This window comes from Dermacentor andersoni, chromosome 3 (genome assembly GCF_023375885.2).
Source record: "Dermacentor andersoni chromosome 3, qqDerAnde1_hic_scaffold, whole genome shotgun sequence".
NCBI lineage: Eukaryota > Metazoa > Arthropoda > Arachnida > Ixodida > Ixodidae > Dermacentor > Dermacentor andersoni.
This window is the reverse complement of record NC_092816.1, coordinates 53,165,333-53,183,376: the sequence shown is the minus strand read 5'-3', so window position 1 is coordinate 53,183,376 and position 18,044 is coordinate 53,165,333. Positions and strand designations below refer to the sequence as shown.

Below are 18,044 nucleotides of genomic sequence, written 5' to 3'. Positions count from 1 at the left end.
AACGCGGGCAAGATACTTTATGAAACGGCTCCATCGACGCGCTGCGTTTAGAATGTCGCGCTGTGCGAGATCATTTTAGCGTTCCGCTCGCCGTGCTATGATAAAGCGTGTTAGCACGATGCTATGCTCGTGCGATAAAGCCTTCATTAGCGCAGTCGGCACATGCATAGGCGCCTTACCTCTGCGCTGTAACGCCTTAACCCCAGACCACACGTACGCTTGCGGACGCGCGCAAGTTCGCGTATGCGCGTCTTGCGCCTGCCGAGCCTCGCGAGGAATGGTGTTTTGCATCCACAAGGACGTACGACAGCGCACGCTCACTGGGCTGCCTCGTAGATGCCTTGGAAGACGCCCCTTCGTACGTTATTGACAGTATTTCGAGATGCTTCGATATCTGTAAACGTAACTGCTACATTTTTAGAGCTGTTAGATGAGCACAAAAAGGAAAGATTAAGCACTTTCTTGCATGGTATGTCTGCTTCGCTGAGAATTGAGTGTACCGCGCCGAAGCTGCTTAGCCAGGCGCGCCGATGCGAGGCAGATTGCGCCGTGTTTCGAAGCGTATTGGGCCCTTGCATTGCCCAGGGGGCGCTGCGAAAATGGTGCTAAAAAGCGCCCTCTGTCCTGAACTGGGTAGTACCAAGCTCGGTCGTCTGCTTCGGAAAGCACGTTTACAATATGGACCCGCCACTTTCAGTTTTGTTGTACCACGGCTTCCAGCGAATATCGGGCGCCTAAGATTTTTTCAGGTGTGGCACGCTGCGTAAAGGCAATAAATTATGCAACGCCGAATACGTGTACGCCGTTCCAGAAATAAGCGGCGAAGTTTTAGCGCGGTGTCAATCGCAAGTGAAGCGAGTTTAACTTCAGGTAAGGTTTGCACGCTGCTAGATTCAGGCGCACAAACGCGAGGAAATGCTTGCTATAAATGAATTCACAGCAGCGATAAGCAGACATGTACGGAACTGCTCTAGCGCACGACGGTACGCACCGCGACGGCAGCGGTCTTTCGACATGCCGCGAAACGGCCGGCCTCCTGCAATCTTCGTTGACTGCATGCCGCTAGACAAGTAGTTATGCCTGCACTGTAGTAGCGGCCATCTGTCCCTTTAGCAACTGATAAATAACTGATGCAATGCATATGAGCTCGCAGTAACGTACGTGCGAATCGCGCTGCAGCGCAAGCTCGCGCGCTGCTCGCTTGATGTTTAAAGACAGCGCTCGAACATTGATGTGCTGCAGTCAATACTACCTTGCTGCGCTGCCTCAACGTGCTGGATAGAGGTCAAGGCTGAGCACATTTAACTCTTTAACTTGTGCTGCTCGTAGCGGTGTGGTGAATTGTCACCGAATCAGCCCGACCATTTGTGGTCATTTGTGCACACACCTGGTCACTTCACCACTTAATTCGCACCAGTCGAACTGTTAATTCTCGCTGTGGCCGGGTCTCGAATCGTGGATCACCAGCCATGCCTGCTGCTATGTCGGTCTGCCGTCGGGACTGTAGGTGCAAAAGACTGAATTTTATAACACAGATGATCAAGCAAGCTTCAAGACAGGCGAAGCAGTCAGCATGGCGCGAAGTTTCGCTTAATTACCCAGCGCGACGAACTGCAGCTATCTAGCGCGCCCGACGCTCCGCTTCGTGAGGCCTTGAAAGAAAACGGTAGAATCTGATGTTGGGATTCAGGCCTTCTTGTTCATGGCAGCCCAAGACGCAGAAGTAACGACGGTGACGCTTTTTTCGAGGCTGAGCTAGGTCTCTCCGGATCGGCGTCGCCGATTCCTTCTGCTTCCGGCATTACGTCTCACGGAGAGTCCGTTTTCGTTAAACTATAGGCTGCGGCTAGCTCGGAGCGTGCTTGGCGTGGTCTGTGAGAAGTGACGAGCCTTTTCGCACTCGCAACAGGGCTGAAGAAAGTGCGAATCGACGCAAAACTCAGCTAGAAACGTGCTTCGCCACAGCCAGGGCTCAATACTACCTAAGCCGGTACTACCCAGATGACGTTTCGCACGCCGCCACCAGGCGCCACCACTATACCTCAAACTCCAGCGCAAGACGCCCATACGGGCCGTGCCGCACTATCTGTGCTTGCGTGGGCGCGCGGACGCGAGCAGCTTCCGCGCGCGTCCGCTAGCGTACGTGTGGTCTGGGCTTTAGTAACGAGCATGGCGGCAGCAGGCAACGTAGCGCGTATGCTTTTCGCCGACTGTATGCGTAACTTGAACAGACGAGATCGCGGGTGGCGAGCACGTGGAAACCTAAACTACGCGAGGGCAATTTTATTTATTTTCGACGCAGATCGTCGCCGCGTCTATTTCCATAATGTTTAAAAACAGCGCTGAAGACGTATACACCGGACAACATAAGAGGATGGAACACGCATGGTGCTGTCTTACGAATGCGTCTATTGTTTCGAACGCGAGTGTAAACCGTTCTCTGATGACACAAAAATCCTGTTGTGCGCAATGATAGCAATACAAGGGAGGTGGCGGAAGCATTCCACATAATGAGAAACAGATAGTGGGTGTGTGTTAGTCGGCCTTCCGTAGCCTTATCTTTGAAGGGAATGGGCTTGTTGAACAGGGGTGAACAAGGTGTTAATCTCACCCGCGACCACGAGGCAATGTTTTGGCAATGAGAAGTGCTTTTTGTTCACATGGAGCAGACGCGCACCTTTGATGTAAGGCTTCAAAAAAGCCATCGTGTTTTTCCAATAAACGCAGTTGTAAGTCAGCGCCGTGTGTATCTCAGCGCTGTTTTTAAACATTGTGGAAAACCACCAACTCGCCCGATCTGCCGTTGTTCTTCAGTCTATTTCGAGCCGCGCGAATCTTCGCTGTAACTAAGGCTGAGAGCGAGACGATTGTATTGCAACTTAAAGCGGAAACCACGTGGTAAACAATCGAGACATCGATGCATCGTGACCATCGGATACACTGTGAAAAAAAAAGAACTTTAGCAAAAGTATAGTTTCGATATAGCATCTGTATAATTTGTGCATGTTGCATGGCCGCCGGGTAGTCGATACTTGCCTAAATGCGAGGGAAGCCCAGACGCACAACCTCTGCAAGAAACACAGCTGGGCATTACTTGCTGGCTTTTTTTTTTTGCGCATTTTTCTACATTGAGATGTTCAACAGCAGCGCTAAGCAAATTTGGATTGTAAGTGCTGCTAGTTATTTTTAAGGAAAGGCAAAAAAAAAACCGCGCTGATTTTCCTGTGATGCAGGTACGCCCCAGCAGAACAGGAAACTATTTCTGCTGTGGCACATTGGGCGACATATTGGCCCTACGTGGCATATCGTCTGCCCAACATTGGGAATACAATGGCCCCGCTTGGAGCGCTACATGGGTTACGCGCCTTTGCATTGTGGTTATTTATCTTGCTGTTGTCGGGATACTCGGGCACTTGCGCAAAGCGGGCGTATGGCATATATCGCTTGAAAACGTGGTAATAATAATAAATTGACCTTTCTTTTTTTACCGCTCGCACATGCTTTATCAGAGCGATCGCCAGGCTATAGAATCCAAGCTTTACGTGTAAGCTACCGATACGTCACTAAGTTCGCAACGGGCTCCTGGCGAAACTTCGCACCACCTTCGTCGCAACCTATTGTTTCGGATTCGCACTTATTCACTTTCCGTTGGAGCGCTGGCGGATAAGTGCAAAAGGTTCGACGTTACAACCGTTGCAGTTTTCTGCTTTCGCCTCTGTACTGCGCGTGTCCTGGCGAGGGTTTAAAGCAGTATTGTTGGCCATACCACTTGTTTCGAGTGAATATCTCTATATAAAGAAGCTCGCGCTATAGTAACATTTTGCTACGTCGTCCCTACTGGATAGCGCGGGACCCTATAGTATACCGTAGTTCATTCGTAGGTTCATTATCGCCGTGTGCTCGCCTACAGGGTGCACACACAACGGGAAGACGACAGGCACTCACCGGACTCTGGCCGGGTGGCCTTGCTCTTGATGCACGAGCCGGTGAGGCGCGCCAGCGTGACGAGTCGCGAGACGACGCAGCAGGGCCTCTGCCACCGGCGCGTCCCGGGAAACGCGTGCATGGCGCAGCAGCCGGTCTGCTTGCACTGGTCGCTCGTCTCGCACGCGTGCATGAAGCTCAGCGGGAAGGGGCACATCTCGTAGATGCCGAAGCCCAGGTCCAGCTGCCGGCCGCCGCTCGGTCGCTGGTCGCCGCCGGCCACGTCCCCGCCGGGCTCGTCCACCTGCGCGCGCGTTTTAGCGCCGGAACTGTCGCTGAACGTGGCTTTTGCGAATAGCATTTCGTAGGTACCGTTAGGCTAAGTTCTTTTTGAAGAGAGATAGAGAGCAAATGACTGAGCCCGGTAGGCTACCCTACACTGGAGAAAGTAGACGGGAAGACTAAAGGAAGAAGAGAAAGTCCTCTGGGGATATCGTTCGGTCACTTAGTCCGGATCACAAGACGCTGACTCAATGCGGTAGCTTTCAAATATCGCAGCAGCGCTTTTGTGGCCTTTAGTATAGCTGCGATATGCGAAGCCATGGTCCCAAGGTCTTGTTCAAGGTGAACGGTTTTCTATCTCATTGAGAGCTGTGCAGAGGTCATGTCTTTCATTTTCAAAAGATGGGCAGTAGCACAGTAGATGTTCTATAGTTTCCTCGACACCGCAGGCATTGCACTCGGCGCTATCAGCTTTTGAAAGGTGGGCATGCGTGAGTATACAAGCACGATATCTGCTGCATACTTAAAAAAATGGAAGAAGCACAGTGCGCTGGTGACCACTTTAACTTCGTTCTATTGCGTGGGAAACGAGACGCGTGCGAATTTGCAGAGAACCCATCTACGATACGCTCCTCGATCGCGATCGTAAGAAGGCCACATATATACAGCAAGTATGAATGTCGGGAAATACCTGTCATCATCATCAGCCTAGTTACGCCTACTGCAGGGCGAAGGCCTCTCCCATACTTCTCCAACTACCCCGGTCATGTACTAATTGTGGCCATGTTGTCCCTGCAAACGTCTTAATGTCATCCGCCCACCTAACTTTCTGCCGCCCCCTACTACGCTTCCCTTCCCTTGGAATCCAGTCCGTAACCCTTAATGACCATCGGTTATCTTCCCTCCTCATTACATGTCCGGCCCATGCCCATTTCTTTTTCTTGATTTCAACTAAGATGTCATTAACTCGCGTTTGTTCCCTCACCCAATCTGCTCCTTTCTTATCCCTTAACGTTACACCCATCATTCTTCTTTCCGTAGCTCGTTGCGTCGTCCTCAATTTAAGTAGAACCCTTTTCATAAGCCTCCAACTTTCTGCCGCGTACGTGAGTACTGGTAAGACACAGCTGTTATACACTTTTCTCTTGAGGGATAATGGCAACCTGCTGTTCATGATCTGAGAATGCCTGCCAAACGCACCCCGGCCCATTCTTATTCTTATGATTATTTCAGTCTCATGATCCGGATCTGCGGTCACTACCTGTCCTAAGTAGATGTATTCCTTTACCACTTCCAGTGCCTCACTACCTATCGTAAACTGCTGTTCTCTTCCGAGACTGCTAAACATTGCTTTAGTTTTCTGCAGATTAATTTTTAGACCTGCCCTTCTACTTTGCCTCTCCAGGTAAGTGGGCATACATTGCAATTGGTCCCCTGAGTTACTAAGCAAGTCAATATCATCAGCGAATCGCAGGTTACCAAGGTACTCTCCATTAAATCTTATCCCCAATTATTCTCAATCCAGGTCTCTGAATACCTCCTGTAAACATGCTGTGAACTGCATTGGGGATATCTTATCTCCCTGTCTGACGCCTTTCTTTATTGGGATTTTGTTGCTTTCTTTGTGGAGGATTACGGTGGCTGTGGAACCGCTATAGATAGCTTCCAGTATCTTTACATATGGCTCATCTACACCCTGATTCGGTAGTGCCTTCATGACTGCTGAGGTTTCGACTGAATCAAATGCTTTTTCGTAATCAATGAAGGCTATATATAAGGGTTGGTTATATTCCGCACATTTCTCTATCACCTGATTGATAGTGTGAATATAGTCTATTGTTGAGTAGCCTTTACGGAATCCTGCCTGGTCCTTTGGTTGACAGAAGTCTAAGGTATTCCTGATTCTATTTGCGATTACCTTAGTAAATACTTTGTAGGCAACGGACAGTAAGCTGATCGGTCTATAATTTTTCAAGTCATTGGCGTCCCCTTTCTTATGGATTAGGATTATGTTAGCGTTCTTCCAAGATTCCGGTACGTTCGAGGTCATGAGGCATTGTGTATATAGGGCGGCCAATCTTTCTAGGACAGTGTTCCCACCATCCTTCAACAATTCTGCTGTTACCTGATCCTCCCCAGCTGCCTTCCCCCTTTGCATAGCTCCCAAGGCGTTCTTTACCTCTTCCGGTGTTACTTGTGGGATTTCAAGTTCCTCTAGACTATTCTCTCTCACCTTATCGTCGTGGGTGTTACTGGTACTGTATAAATCTCTATAAAACTCTTCAGCCACTTGAACTATCTCATCCATATTAGTAACGATATTGCCGGCTTTGTCTCTTAACGCAGACATCTGATTCTTGCCTATTCCTAGTTTCTTCTTTACTGCTTTTAGGCTTCCTCCGTTCCTGAGAGCCTGTTCAATTCTATCCATATTATAGTTCCTTATGTCCGCTGTTTTACGCTTGTTGATTAACTTCGAAAGTTCTGCGAGTTCTATTCTAGCTGTTGGGTTAGAGGCTTTCATACATTGGTGTTTCTTGATCAGATCTTTCGTCTCCTGCGATAGCTTACTGGTTTCCTGTTTAACGGCGTTACCACCGACTTCTATTGCGCACTCCTTAATGATGCCCATAAGATTGTAGTTCATTGCTTCAACACTATGGTCCTCTTCCTGGGTTAAAGCCGAATACCTGTTCTGTAGCTTGATCCGGAATTCCTCTAGTTTCCCTCTTACCGCTAACTCATTGATTGGTTTCCTATGTACCAGTTTCTTCCGTTCCCTCCTCAAGTCAAGGCTAATTCGAGTTCTTACCATCCTATGGCCACTGCAGCGCACCTTGCCGAGCACGTCTACATCTTGTATGATGCCAGTGTAGGCGCAGAGTATGAAGTCGATTTCATTTCTAGTCTCACCATTCGGGCTCCTCCACGTCCACTTTCGGCTAACCCGCTCGCGGAAAAATGTATTCATTATCCGCATATTATTCTGTTCTGCAAACTCTACTAATAACTCTCCTCTGCTATTCCTAGAGCCTATGCCATATTCCCCCACTGACTTGTCTCCGGCCTGCTTCTTGCCTACCCTGGCATTGAAATCGCCCATCAGTATATTGTATCTTGTTTTGACTTTACCCATGGCCGATTCCACGTCTTCATAGAAGCTTTCGACTTCCTGGTCATCATGACTAGATGTAGGGGCATAGACCTGTACAACCTTCATTTTGTACCTCTTATTAAGTTTCACAACAAGACATGCCACCCTCTCGTTCATGCTATAGAATTCCTGTATGTTACTAGCTATGTTCTTATTAATCAGGAATCCGACTCCTAGTTCTCGTCTCTCTGGTAAGCCCCGGTAGCACAGGACGTGCCCGCTTTTTAGCACTGTATATGCTTCTTTTGGCCGCCTAACTTCACTGAGCCCTATTATACCCCATTTACTGCCCTCTAATTCCTCCAATAGCACTGCTAGACTCGCCTCACTAGATAACGTTCTAGCGTTAAACGTTGCCAGGTTCATATTCCAATGGCGGCCTGACTTTGATGCTAAAGTCGAGAAATTTCGGAGCTGCGTGGTGTCATTGACACCGTGAGGTCATGAGATATACAGACAAGATCTGACGACGACGCGTGTAGCAAGCAGTGTTGCTCTTGAAAACTGAGCGCTACGGCAGCGGCGAAGATCACACCAACTATTGTACAGCGCACCATACAGGAACAGCGCCAGCCACTCTGCCGTGACGTTATGGTTAGGGTGCGGCGCTTTCGAATTATTGCAAAAAAATCCGGAAAGCGCTCATCGTTAAAACAAAGAAAAATAACGATGATGCCGGGTTTATCAAAAAAATTCTCAAAAACTCCCGGGGCCCTCAATCGTCATCACGAGATCGTGTCGTGACTACATACGCAAAAAAAAAAGAAAAAAAATGCGTGAGGAGGTGAAGGCACCCTTCGTATTAACAAACTCCTCGCACTATACTTTCGACAAGCATATTCGGGTTCATTCGAAAGTAGTGCCCTGAATAATTAAGGAACTAGAAGTTCCTTGCCGTGCGCCCGCATCGATGGAATGACGCACCTGTGACAAGCATTTGCGCGGACAGCGACTGCATGTTTGACATCTATATAGACAAAGAGATGTCCTGTCAAGGTATTATTTATAACTTCTTAGACTACTAAGACGCTCGCAGGTCCGTCTTCTTTGGTTCTCATGCCGCTTGCAGTGAAACGTTTCCCCCGACTTTCATTACACCAGCGAGCCATCCTGTTAGCGCGCTCAGATGGCGAAACTAAATAAGAAGGCGGTTACAAATGGTAACGTGCTATCCAAGTCACGGTGATCAGGTGAAACATACATGGCCAGCATCTCGGCGTTCGGTGCAGGCGCTCAGTCAGGCCATTCGTCTGTGGATGATAAGCGATGGTGAGCTTATGCTCAGTGCAGCAGACAGGAAGGAGGTTATCTACCACTCTGGAGAGGAAGTACCTCCCGCGAATGGTGAATAACTGCCGAGAGGCGCCCTGGATGTAGCATTATGTCGTGGAGCAGAAAGCGGTGTCTAGAACAGCTTGAAGGCAATGCCCTGGTGATTGCAAAGCGCGTGACGTGGACCGTCGCGACCGCAACACATTTATTTCCCAATAGGGACGTACGGAAAATACTTAGAAGGTCAAGGCCATCGCTGAAGAATGGCTCTGCAGGGATATCGATAGGTTGTAGCTGGCCAGCAGGCAGCGCTAAAGGGCGCTTGCGGCGTTGGCAACATTCACAACCAGTGACGCAGCAGAGCACGGAACGGTACATGCCAGGCCAGAAAAACGGACATCGGATGTAGGCATAAGTACGTGAGACACCCAGATGAAAGGCAATCGGTACATCGTGAAGCTGGTGAAGAACACTGGAGCGTAGATGGCGAGGTTGGACAAGGAGATGCTGTGGGCCATCTGAGCTGAGGTTACGACGATACAGAACGTTGTCGTGAAGTTAGGCGGTCGACGATGAGCCGTAAAGATGCGCCTCGTCGCTGTCCGGTGGGGATATCATCGGAAGCAAGGGTGGACAATACGCAGGCGTCTGAGTCGGGATCATTGAGGTCGGGAGCATCGACAGGCTGACGTGACAAGCAATTTGCGTCTTGGTGCAATCGTCCAGATTTGTGGACAACAAACGGGTATTCTTTGAGCCGTAGTGCCCAGTGACCGAGACGTCCATACGGATCCTTGAGTGACGAGAGCCCACAGAGGGCATGATGGTCTGTAGCCACAGCAAAAGTTCGGCTAAACAAGTAAGGCCTAAATTTAGTGAAAGCCCACACTAAAGCCGCACACTCGCGTTCAGTGATGGAAAATTTCCGTTCGGTCGATGAAAGAAGGCGACTGGCATAGGCGATTGCACGTTCCTTGCCATGCTGTTTTTGGCCAAGCACAGTCCGAATTCCATGACCGCTCGTATCGGGGCGAAGTTCTTTAGGCGATGAGAGGTCGATGTGGGCCAGGATTGGTGGTGTGGTGAGCAGACGGATGAGGGGAGAGCACGAAGCTGCTGCTTCGGGAGCGAGGGGAACGTGCGCCTTCAAAAGTTCAGTAAGAGCGCGGGTGATGTCTACGAAGTTCCGGACAAAGCGACGAAAGTATGGGAACATAATCCTGCGAAAATTCGATATCTTTGGCTGAGCACGGCACGGTACATTTTTGCACTGCTCGCACCTTGTCGGAATACCGGCCGCTCTCACAAGGTGACCGAGCATATAGTTATCTGACATCGCCCGAACCGGCACTTGGCAGAGTTCAGCTGGAGTGGCTCTACGGAAAACGGCAAGAACGGCTGAAAGATGGGTGAAGTGGGTGTCAAACTTAGGCGAGGTTAAATAGCATAGACAGATGGACCGCTTATATCTCCGCAGCAGACAGTCTATCATACGTTCGAAAGTTGCTGGGGCATTACGCAGTCCGAACGGCATGACCTTGAATTCGTACAGACCATCTGGCGTAATAAAGGCAGTTCTGTCGCGCTCCATAGGGTCGACTAAAATATGCCAATAGCCGAACCGGAGGTCGATGGACGAAAAACATTGGGTTCCATGAAGGCCATGCAGGCCTAGGTGGCTGGGTCCGATCGGGAGCGATCAGAGAGCTTTAGAATTGGGGACCCAAGTGGCTTGGGGACACAAAGAAATTGCGGGCTGGAAGCGCGCATGCACAAAACCCAAGCCAGTCTTGGGTCCTTGTGTTCGCGTAGACCGAAGACCCAGAAATCGAAAACTAGCGCGAGTCCCCAAGCCGTCTTGGTTTGCCCTCATGGACAAGGAGAAATTGCGAAATATCCAAGAGATCCGTACGACTAACACAGTGATTACGTTTATTACATTTTGTTGTTTGCCCTTCTTTCTCAAAAAAAAAAAAAACATTCTGTTTGTTTTCACTTGTAAGAAAAACGTTTCTTTTGTGCTTTCAAGCACCTTTTTATTTTCCCCACTGCGGCATCCCGAGCGCTCGACCCAATGCTGTTTGCGTTTGACCCAATTCTCAAACTCTGCTGCGCGCTCCTCTAAACGCAAGAGCAGCCTACCCAACGCGGCCTGGGCATCCAGAGTCTTGGGTCCCCATTTCTAAAACTCTCTCATAAGTTTGGTAATCTCGTCGATAGGCGAAGGAACAAAGTAGGCGGAGTAAGAAGGTGGCGAAACATCAGCATCCAAATCTTGCAGGGATCAAGCGCGGAAATGGTGACCAGCGACGTGCCTTGCGAGATAACCTGAGTCAACAGGCTGACGCTGAGAAGGGGAACGACCACTGTATTGTCAGCAGCCGAAACAATGGTTTGAGCAAGGGCGACGTCGCGGGCTGACAGAACGTCGACAATCGGAGACAAGACGTAGTCGGTCGCCATCGGGAATATCGCGTGAAGACGTCAAAGTAACGTGCGTGTCAGCTTGAGGCGACAAGCGAACGTGATGGCGAGAGCATAAGCGTGGTGGTATGTGGGCTGGAATGCCGGGAAGGTGGGGCAGCTCAAGCTGAAGAGCACCTGTTGCACAATCGATGAGGGCATAATGAGCGGACAAAAAATCTAAGCTATAGGATTAAGTCATGGGGGCACTTCTCGATGACGACAAATTGGACGGAAACGGGATGACCAGCAATGCAGACGGGGGTGGTGCACATAAAAAAAAAAAACGGCAGGACTCCCTCCATCAGCGGCGCGCAGGATGCGGGAGGCGGCAGGCGTGAGCACTTTATGAAGGCGACGACGAAGACCAGCGCTCATTAGAGAGATGTGCGCCCCAGTGTCGATGAGCGCAGAAATAGCGAAGCCATCAACATCAACGTCTAACGAGCCTCGTCTCGTCGGCAGCGTCAGAATAAGATTTGTGGTGGAAGATTTAATTTTCCCGATAGGCACGTGCAAATCTAAAGGGGTAACGACGGGCGGCCAGTCGGCGGTGGGCGAGACGGCGGGCGACGGCGTGGAGGTCAGCATGAGTGGTGGTGACTACGCGGCGACGGGGAGCGACTATTTATCCTTGTGGGAGCATCGGAGTTGGGCAAATACGACTGGGTTGAAGGCGGCAAGCGGCTGCTGTCCGGACGGTGGTAAGGGGTAGACGATGTTCGAGGCGGCGGGGGCTACCGGGTGGCGTAGTAACGCGCAACGTGGCCAATACGGTGACAGTTAAAGCATATCGGTTGACGTTCCACGCAGCAAGGTCGCGATATAGTGTAGGGGATCGCCGCTCTCGGTAGGAAGAGAGCGTACGCCACGAAGTTTGTGTTAGGCTGCCGCGTGTTCTTCGCAGTTGCTTCCGTGTTGGGAAACCGGGCAAACGCGTGACCAATGCGCCGGCACTCTATTATATAGCGGCGTCGACTGCGAAAAAAAAATCGCTCATTCAAAGATTGAAAGTGTCGTCGGCGATCATTTTCAAGATATACCCAGCCTTGTCGGCCCCCGGCATCTCAGCGTCGACCTTTCGGCGTAGCGATAACACGTGACGCAACACGTAACACGATAACACGTGACTTCTATGCACGTGACGTAATATTCTGTAGACGCCTGCGCACGTGACGCTAGCATCTTTTTCGCGGCGACCTTCCGGACAACGGGCTTCCCAAACGAGTCTGGTAGATATTCTTTGCAGGTGTCCCACCCAGCTCCCGAGCTCTGATTCGTGGTTATCGAACCATATATACAATCGCAGTGCCTTTGGCGTCGAATATTTTCCACCACCAGGGTAGGTTCCCCTCGGTTGTTGGCACTCACGCGTTCGCACTCCGCCAGCCACTCTTCAACGTCCGGTTCACCGGAACCGCAGAACGTACACCCGGCCACAAAATATTACGGACCATGAAATTTGAGAAAAAGCGGAATATCTCTGCAATCTCACAACGCAGCCTGGTATTTGCATTTCGGCCATCGGCTAGACTATGTTAAGAACATTTTCGTATGCAGTTCTACTGGCTACTTCTGCAGGTTGCTTTGAAATTGAACGTTTTCTGCGATCCCGTGGTCCGTAAACTTTTGTGGCCGGGTGTACGTGCCAGTATCCCGGGGTTGCACAAGCACGACCGTTGATGTGGCGGGCGCTGGTGCAGGCGCCGTGTCTCCCGCCATTGCAGACAGACGTCCGAAACGACGGTCGCTGCGGAGTTTCGTTGCGAGGCGTGACGTACCCCCGCACCTCCACCAAAGTGTGACGGAGGCCAGATGTAGGCGAAGGACAAAGAAAGGTAGCGCAAGAGACGATGACTGATCCGCCCCACGCGCAAGCGTCTTCACCGTCGTTTTCATCGCTCTACCTAGCATCGCTTTCATTTATGTACGTATCACTTCGTAACAATATTTAGGATGCTCCGGTGTCTGGCCAGTACTTTCCCTAAGGATATACCGTACGTGGACACTTAACACGAACAAATGCAACGTCGAAAATTGCATGTTAGTACTCCTTTAAACCTCTGTTAGCTACGCCATCGCCTGCGAAATTGCCGGCGCGACTTTGTGTTCCTTCCAAATATGACCTTCAACATCGCGTTTGTGCTATTTAAGGGCTTCATGTGGGAAATATTTAGCTAAAAGGCTTTCGCTGCTACCGAAGCGGTACGCGAAGATTGTTCTGATTTTCTTGTTGATCATGCAATGAGGAAGTATTCGTCAGAAGACTGCAAAGATTGCCAGAGTGAATGCGGTGGTTATGAGCGATAACTTATAGGCTTGTGTATTTTTTTATTCGGTTCCTTGTGCCGATGGCAGTTCACGTAGTCGATTTTAAACAGCCGAATTCTGTCGAGTGAGGCTAGCTTGCAGGACTCTTCGAGGAGCTACCAGATATTGTTTGGGATATCAATGGCCTTAGCGAGTTTAGAACTGGTGAGGCTTATGTTGTACTGGTTAACGGCCATATCCTCTGCTACTCTGGAGGTCTCCTACGCTCTAACATCCACTCAAAGAAGATCAGTTTTATTAAGATGCTGAATTAGCGATGAGAAAAGTGCAAACTCGGTATACCGTAGCAATGGGCGACTTCAATGCAAAGTGGGGAAAAAAGCGGGCTGGTTGACAAGCAATTTGCAACTACGGCGTCGATTCTAGGAACGCTAGAGGAGAGATGCTGGTAGAATTGACAGAAAGGAATAAGCTGAGAATAATGAACACTTTTTCAGGAAGCGTAGCAACAGAAAGCGGACCTGGAAAAGCCGTAATGGTGTGTGTGTGTGAAGTCAAATTAAAGAGAATGGAAGGGATAAGTGCAGTGCCGTAACTGTCTCTCACATGAGGATACCTCAACAGCCCTGCACGGCGAATGGGGTGTGTGGAGAAAAAGATGTAGAGAGGAAAGGAGGCGGCGAGAGGGGCCAACCCTCGTGTGCTCGGGCACGTGGTGTCGCAACACACCAAACGCCTGCTCACGCAGACGCCCCTGCGGGGGCCGTAATGGTGAAACAAGAAATGAAATTGATTTCACACTTTCTGCCGATCCCAGCATAGTACAGGATGTAGAAGTGATAGGTAGGGTAAAGTGCAGTGATCAGTGAGGGCTAGGATTCACCGCAATTTGAAGGGAGAACGAGTAAAACTGGTCAAGGAGAAACAGTTCAACCTAGAGGCAGTAAGGGTAAAAGCGGACTAATTCAGGCTGGTACTCGCAAACAAATATGCAGCTTTCGAACAGAGAGATGAAGCTGACATAAAGGTAATGAATGAAACCGTGACTAGGCTGGCTTCAGAGGTAGCAATTGAAGTGGGAGGCAAGGCACCAAGGCAACCAGTAGGCAAGCTCTCCCAAGTAACAAAACACCTAATAAAGAAACGACACAGAATGAGAGTGTCTAACTCGAGAGACAAGACAGAATTCGCGGAGCTGTCAAAACTGACCAACGAGGCGAAAATAAGTGATATTCGAAATTATAACATGAGAAAGACTGAAGAAGCCGTAAGAAATGGACGCATCCTGATATCAGTGGGAAGGAAACTTGGCACAGAACAAAGCAAGCTGTATGCGCTGAAAGATAAGCAGGCTAATATCATCAGAAATCTTGAAGGTATAGTAAAGGCACCGGCAGAATTCTGTACTGACCTGTACAGTACCCAGAGGACTCAGGATAACTACATTTGAAACAGTAGTGAACAAGATACGGAAACTCCTTCCATAACTAGCGATGAGGTCAGAAGGGCCTTGCGAGACATGAAAGGGGGAAGAGTGGCAGGAGGAGATGGAATAACAGTCGATTTAATCAAAAATGGAGACATAATGCTTTGAAAAGTGTCTATTGACTGCAAGGGTCCCAGAAAACTGGAAGAATGCAAACATTATACTAATCCACAAAAAGGGAGACGTTAAAAAATTGAAAAAATTATAGGCTCATTAGCTTACTTCCACTATTATATAAAATATTCACCAAGATAATGTACAATAGAATAAGGGCAACACTGAACTTTAGTCAACCAAGAGAACATGTAGGTTTCAGGAAGGAATACTCTGCAATAGATCACATCCATGTCATCAGTCAGGTAATCGAGGAATCCGCAAAGTACAATCAGCCTCTATATATAGTTTTCATAGATTACGAAAAGGCACTTGGTTCAGTAGAGATACCAGCAGTCATAGAGCTAGACATTACGTAATCAAGGAGTACAGACCGCCTACGTAAATATCCTGGAAAATATCTACAGAGATTCCACAGCTACCTTAATTCTGCCGAAGTAGAAAGATACCTATAAAGAAAGGACGTCCTCGCATCGTGGTAGCTGACGCTGTGGGACACTGTGTTAAACTGCACCCTTGCCTTCGGTGTGGGCTCTTATTCCCCAGTCATTTTCTCGTAGCTGAACGCTACGAAGATGCTGCGAGACATGCGAGAAGATGCGCGAGAGGCAGCGCGCGTGACGCGTGGGCGCGGTTCACAGTAGTCGCCGACAACAGACCTCCGCTCATGCAGCGCTTTGTTTCCATATATGGTATCGGTCGACGCGCTCTCCGCATGCCATTGGTGAACAGACGACGGCGCAATACTCTGGCGCCATCTCGTAGCTGTCGTCGCCGCAGAGCCATATCTTGCGCGGTACTATGCTTTTCACACTTTCACCGTACCCTCCTCCTCCGCTTTATTCCTTGCGTGGTAACGTGCGTGGTAAAGATCGTGTCTGCAAAGTATTACGTCACTACGCGCCGCGGAAAGATCTGAAATTTCAAACCGAACGCCGTTTTTCCTTCTTCTCGCGGCCGCCGCGCTTCAAGCCGGAGGATGACGTACTCGTGCCCCTGCGCGTACGTAGTCGTGTCCGCAGTGTGACGTCGCTCGTGGTGACACATGACTTCGAGAATTATTCAAGGCACCATCTGTTATTTGTGTGATCTGTCACTTGAATTGACGAATTGAAGTTTAGAGAAATAATAAAACACACAAACGGAATGTGTGCTTGTTTTTTGCTTTACTACGCACCGAAGCAAGAGAGATGTACTTCCGCTTCGTCTACTTGTTTCCACAGTTGTGCGGTCGCGTGCGCAGGTACCGAAACTATCATTTTCTACCGTGTTCCAGCGCGTGATCGTGCTCTGCGATCCACTTGTTCTGCCTCAGTATTCGTGTAGCACTGAATTATACCGCGAGTCATGCGTCCTTGTGCACAGCGCGCAAAATCGTGCGCTGAGCGAAACGATAACAGCTCGCGCGTAACGCCGCCAGCGCAAGTGCGCATCGCCGAAAAATAAAAGTGAGGATAAAAAAAAGGTGAGGGCGGAGCTCGTGACGTATGTGTCACGCGATCCTCAAAGTCCGGCACGGGAGAACGCAGGGAAGCAATTTCGCTTGCGAAGGCTAGACGGGTGATTGGAGAGGGAGTCTCGCTATGCGGTGGAGCCCGCCTCCTGAAATCGTGGGTTCGCGGCACTGAAATATTTTTATCTCGGCGATTAATGAGCCGACTTGAAAAATTTTTGCGGCAGAACGCTCCCTAGAGGACACGTAACAACTTCCAGCGTATAAACAAAATTTGCTATGGGGCCTGGTGAGGGGCCCTTTAAGCGAAAATAGGGTGACACAACGCGTATCCTGGATATATAGATGTACAGTAGCTTCAAGGGGGTTATTACAATTAAGCGTCAGCAAAACGTGCACTGATCTTTACAGATCTTACGTTTGCAATTACCTGCGTCGTGGATTCGTGGAGCTCACCATCTCCGACACGTTTACGAATAAAATGTTCAGCTTGTTCAGTTGCATGTTCAACACTTGAGGAGCTTTCAATGCAGTCAGATTTGCAAATTGCAGCCTGCAGCCTCCACAATTTCCACAAAGCGCATGCAAGAGTATTTCCTCACATATCTCGTAGTCACAATTAACGACGCCGCAATGATTCGTTGTGTAACGACGGAGATAGCACAAACGTTACTGCGGTCGCACGGCTCCTGAAGTGAGGAACACAAAGACAAAAGGGTGGGTGTCGCTGCTTTGGCTTGCGCTGTCGTTTGGCCGGGACTGCTCGGTTACTCACTGCGCTGAACCCGCTAACCGTCAATAAACCTCGTGTAGCAGTTGTATTAATCGGTATTCCACAAATTATAATATCGCTGTTCTTTTAATTTCAGCCCCCGCCGAAGTGCAGAATTTATGCCCGTGTAATAAAATTAGGTGCGGATTAAATTTACATCCTCGGGTGGTGCAAATTAAGCCGGAGCCCTCCACTATGCGGCGTCCCTCAGGTTCCACTGTACAGCTTCGGGTCGTTGAACCTCACAATTTATCTTTGTTTTCTTTTTCTTCCTTCTCTTTATAGCATCGTGCGCTTCAATTTAAACTCACTCACCTTGTTGTCGAGGGCGGTGCCGTCATCGGACGCGTTGAGGCCCACCGCCAAAGCGTACAGGTGCTCGGGCGATAGGCTGGCGTCTGCTTCGGGCAGGTTCGAGCAGACGATCACGACGACACCCGCGAGGAGCGTCGTCAACGTCATCACGGTTAACAACGGCTTCGCAGCATTACTCCGACGCGCAGACATCGTGGCGCGTTCAGCGCGGCGATGGAGGATGATGATGCCGGCGATCTCGGTGGCGGCGGTGGTCGCGGACCGGGCGCACGCAGTGTTCGGTTCGCCGCGCTTAACGGATACGATAGCGGGAGCTCCTCTCCTCGGGCGCAAAGGGGGGCCTGTCGTTGGCGGGGCAAGCACCCCCCTCGAGCGGCGAGGCGACCTGGTGCTTCTTGCATTCCCAAAACTGGTCCTTCCTGGCCCGGTCGGGTCCCCTCTTCGTGCGGGCAGGGCCGATCGTCGCCGGCGCGAGACGACATCAGGAAGTTGGCCGCAAGCCTTCGCCGTATACTGCGAGCGGCCGATCAATCCGCTG

At 49.9% G+C, this 18,044-nt stretch overlaps 1 protein-coding gene across 3 annotated transcripts in view; it reads right to left on the bottom strand.

The window, feature by feature from the left end:
* LOC126520662 (uncharacterized) overlaps positions 1 to 18,044 on the bottom strand; it is a 60,841-nt gene that overhangs the window by 426 nt on the left and 42,371 nt on the right. For 2 of the 3 annotated variants that reach the window (XM_055063528.2, XM_055063523.2), the window contains exon 5: positions 3,946 to 4,228. In XM_055063528.2, the coding sequence (XP_054919503.1) occupies positions 3,946 to 4,228 (283 nt within the window). Of the gene's footprint in view, positions 1 to 3,036; positions 3,071 to 3,945; positions 4,229 to 18,044 lie in introns of those variants that run through there. The other variant, XR_011893377.1, reaches the window with a different exon arrangement.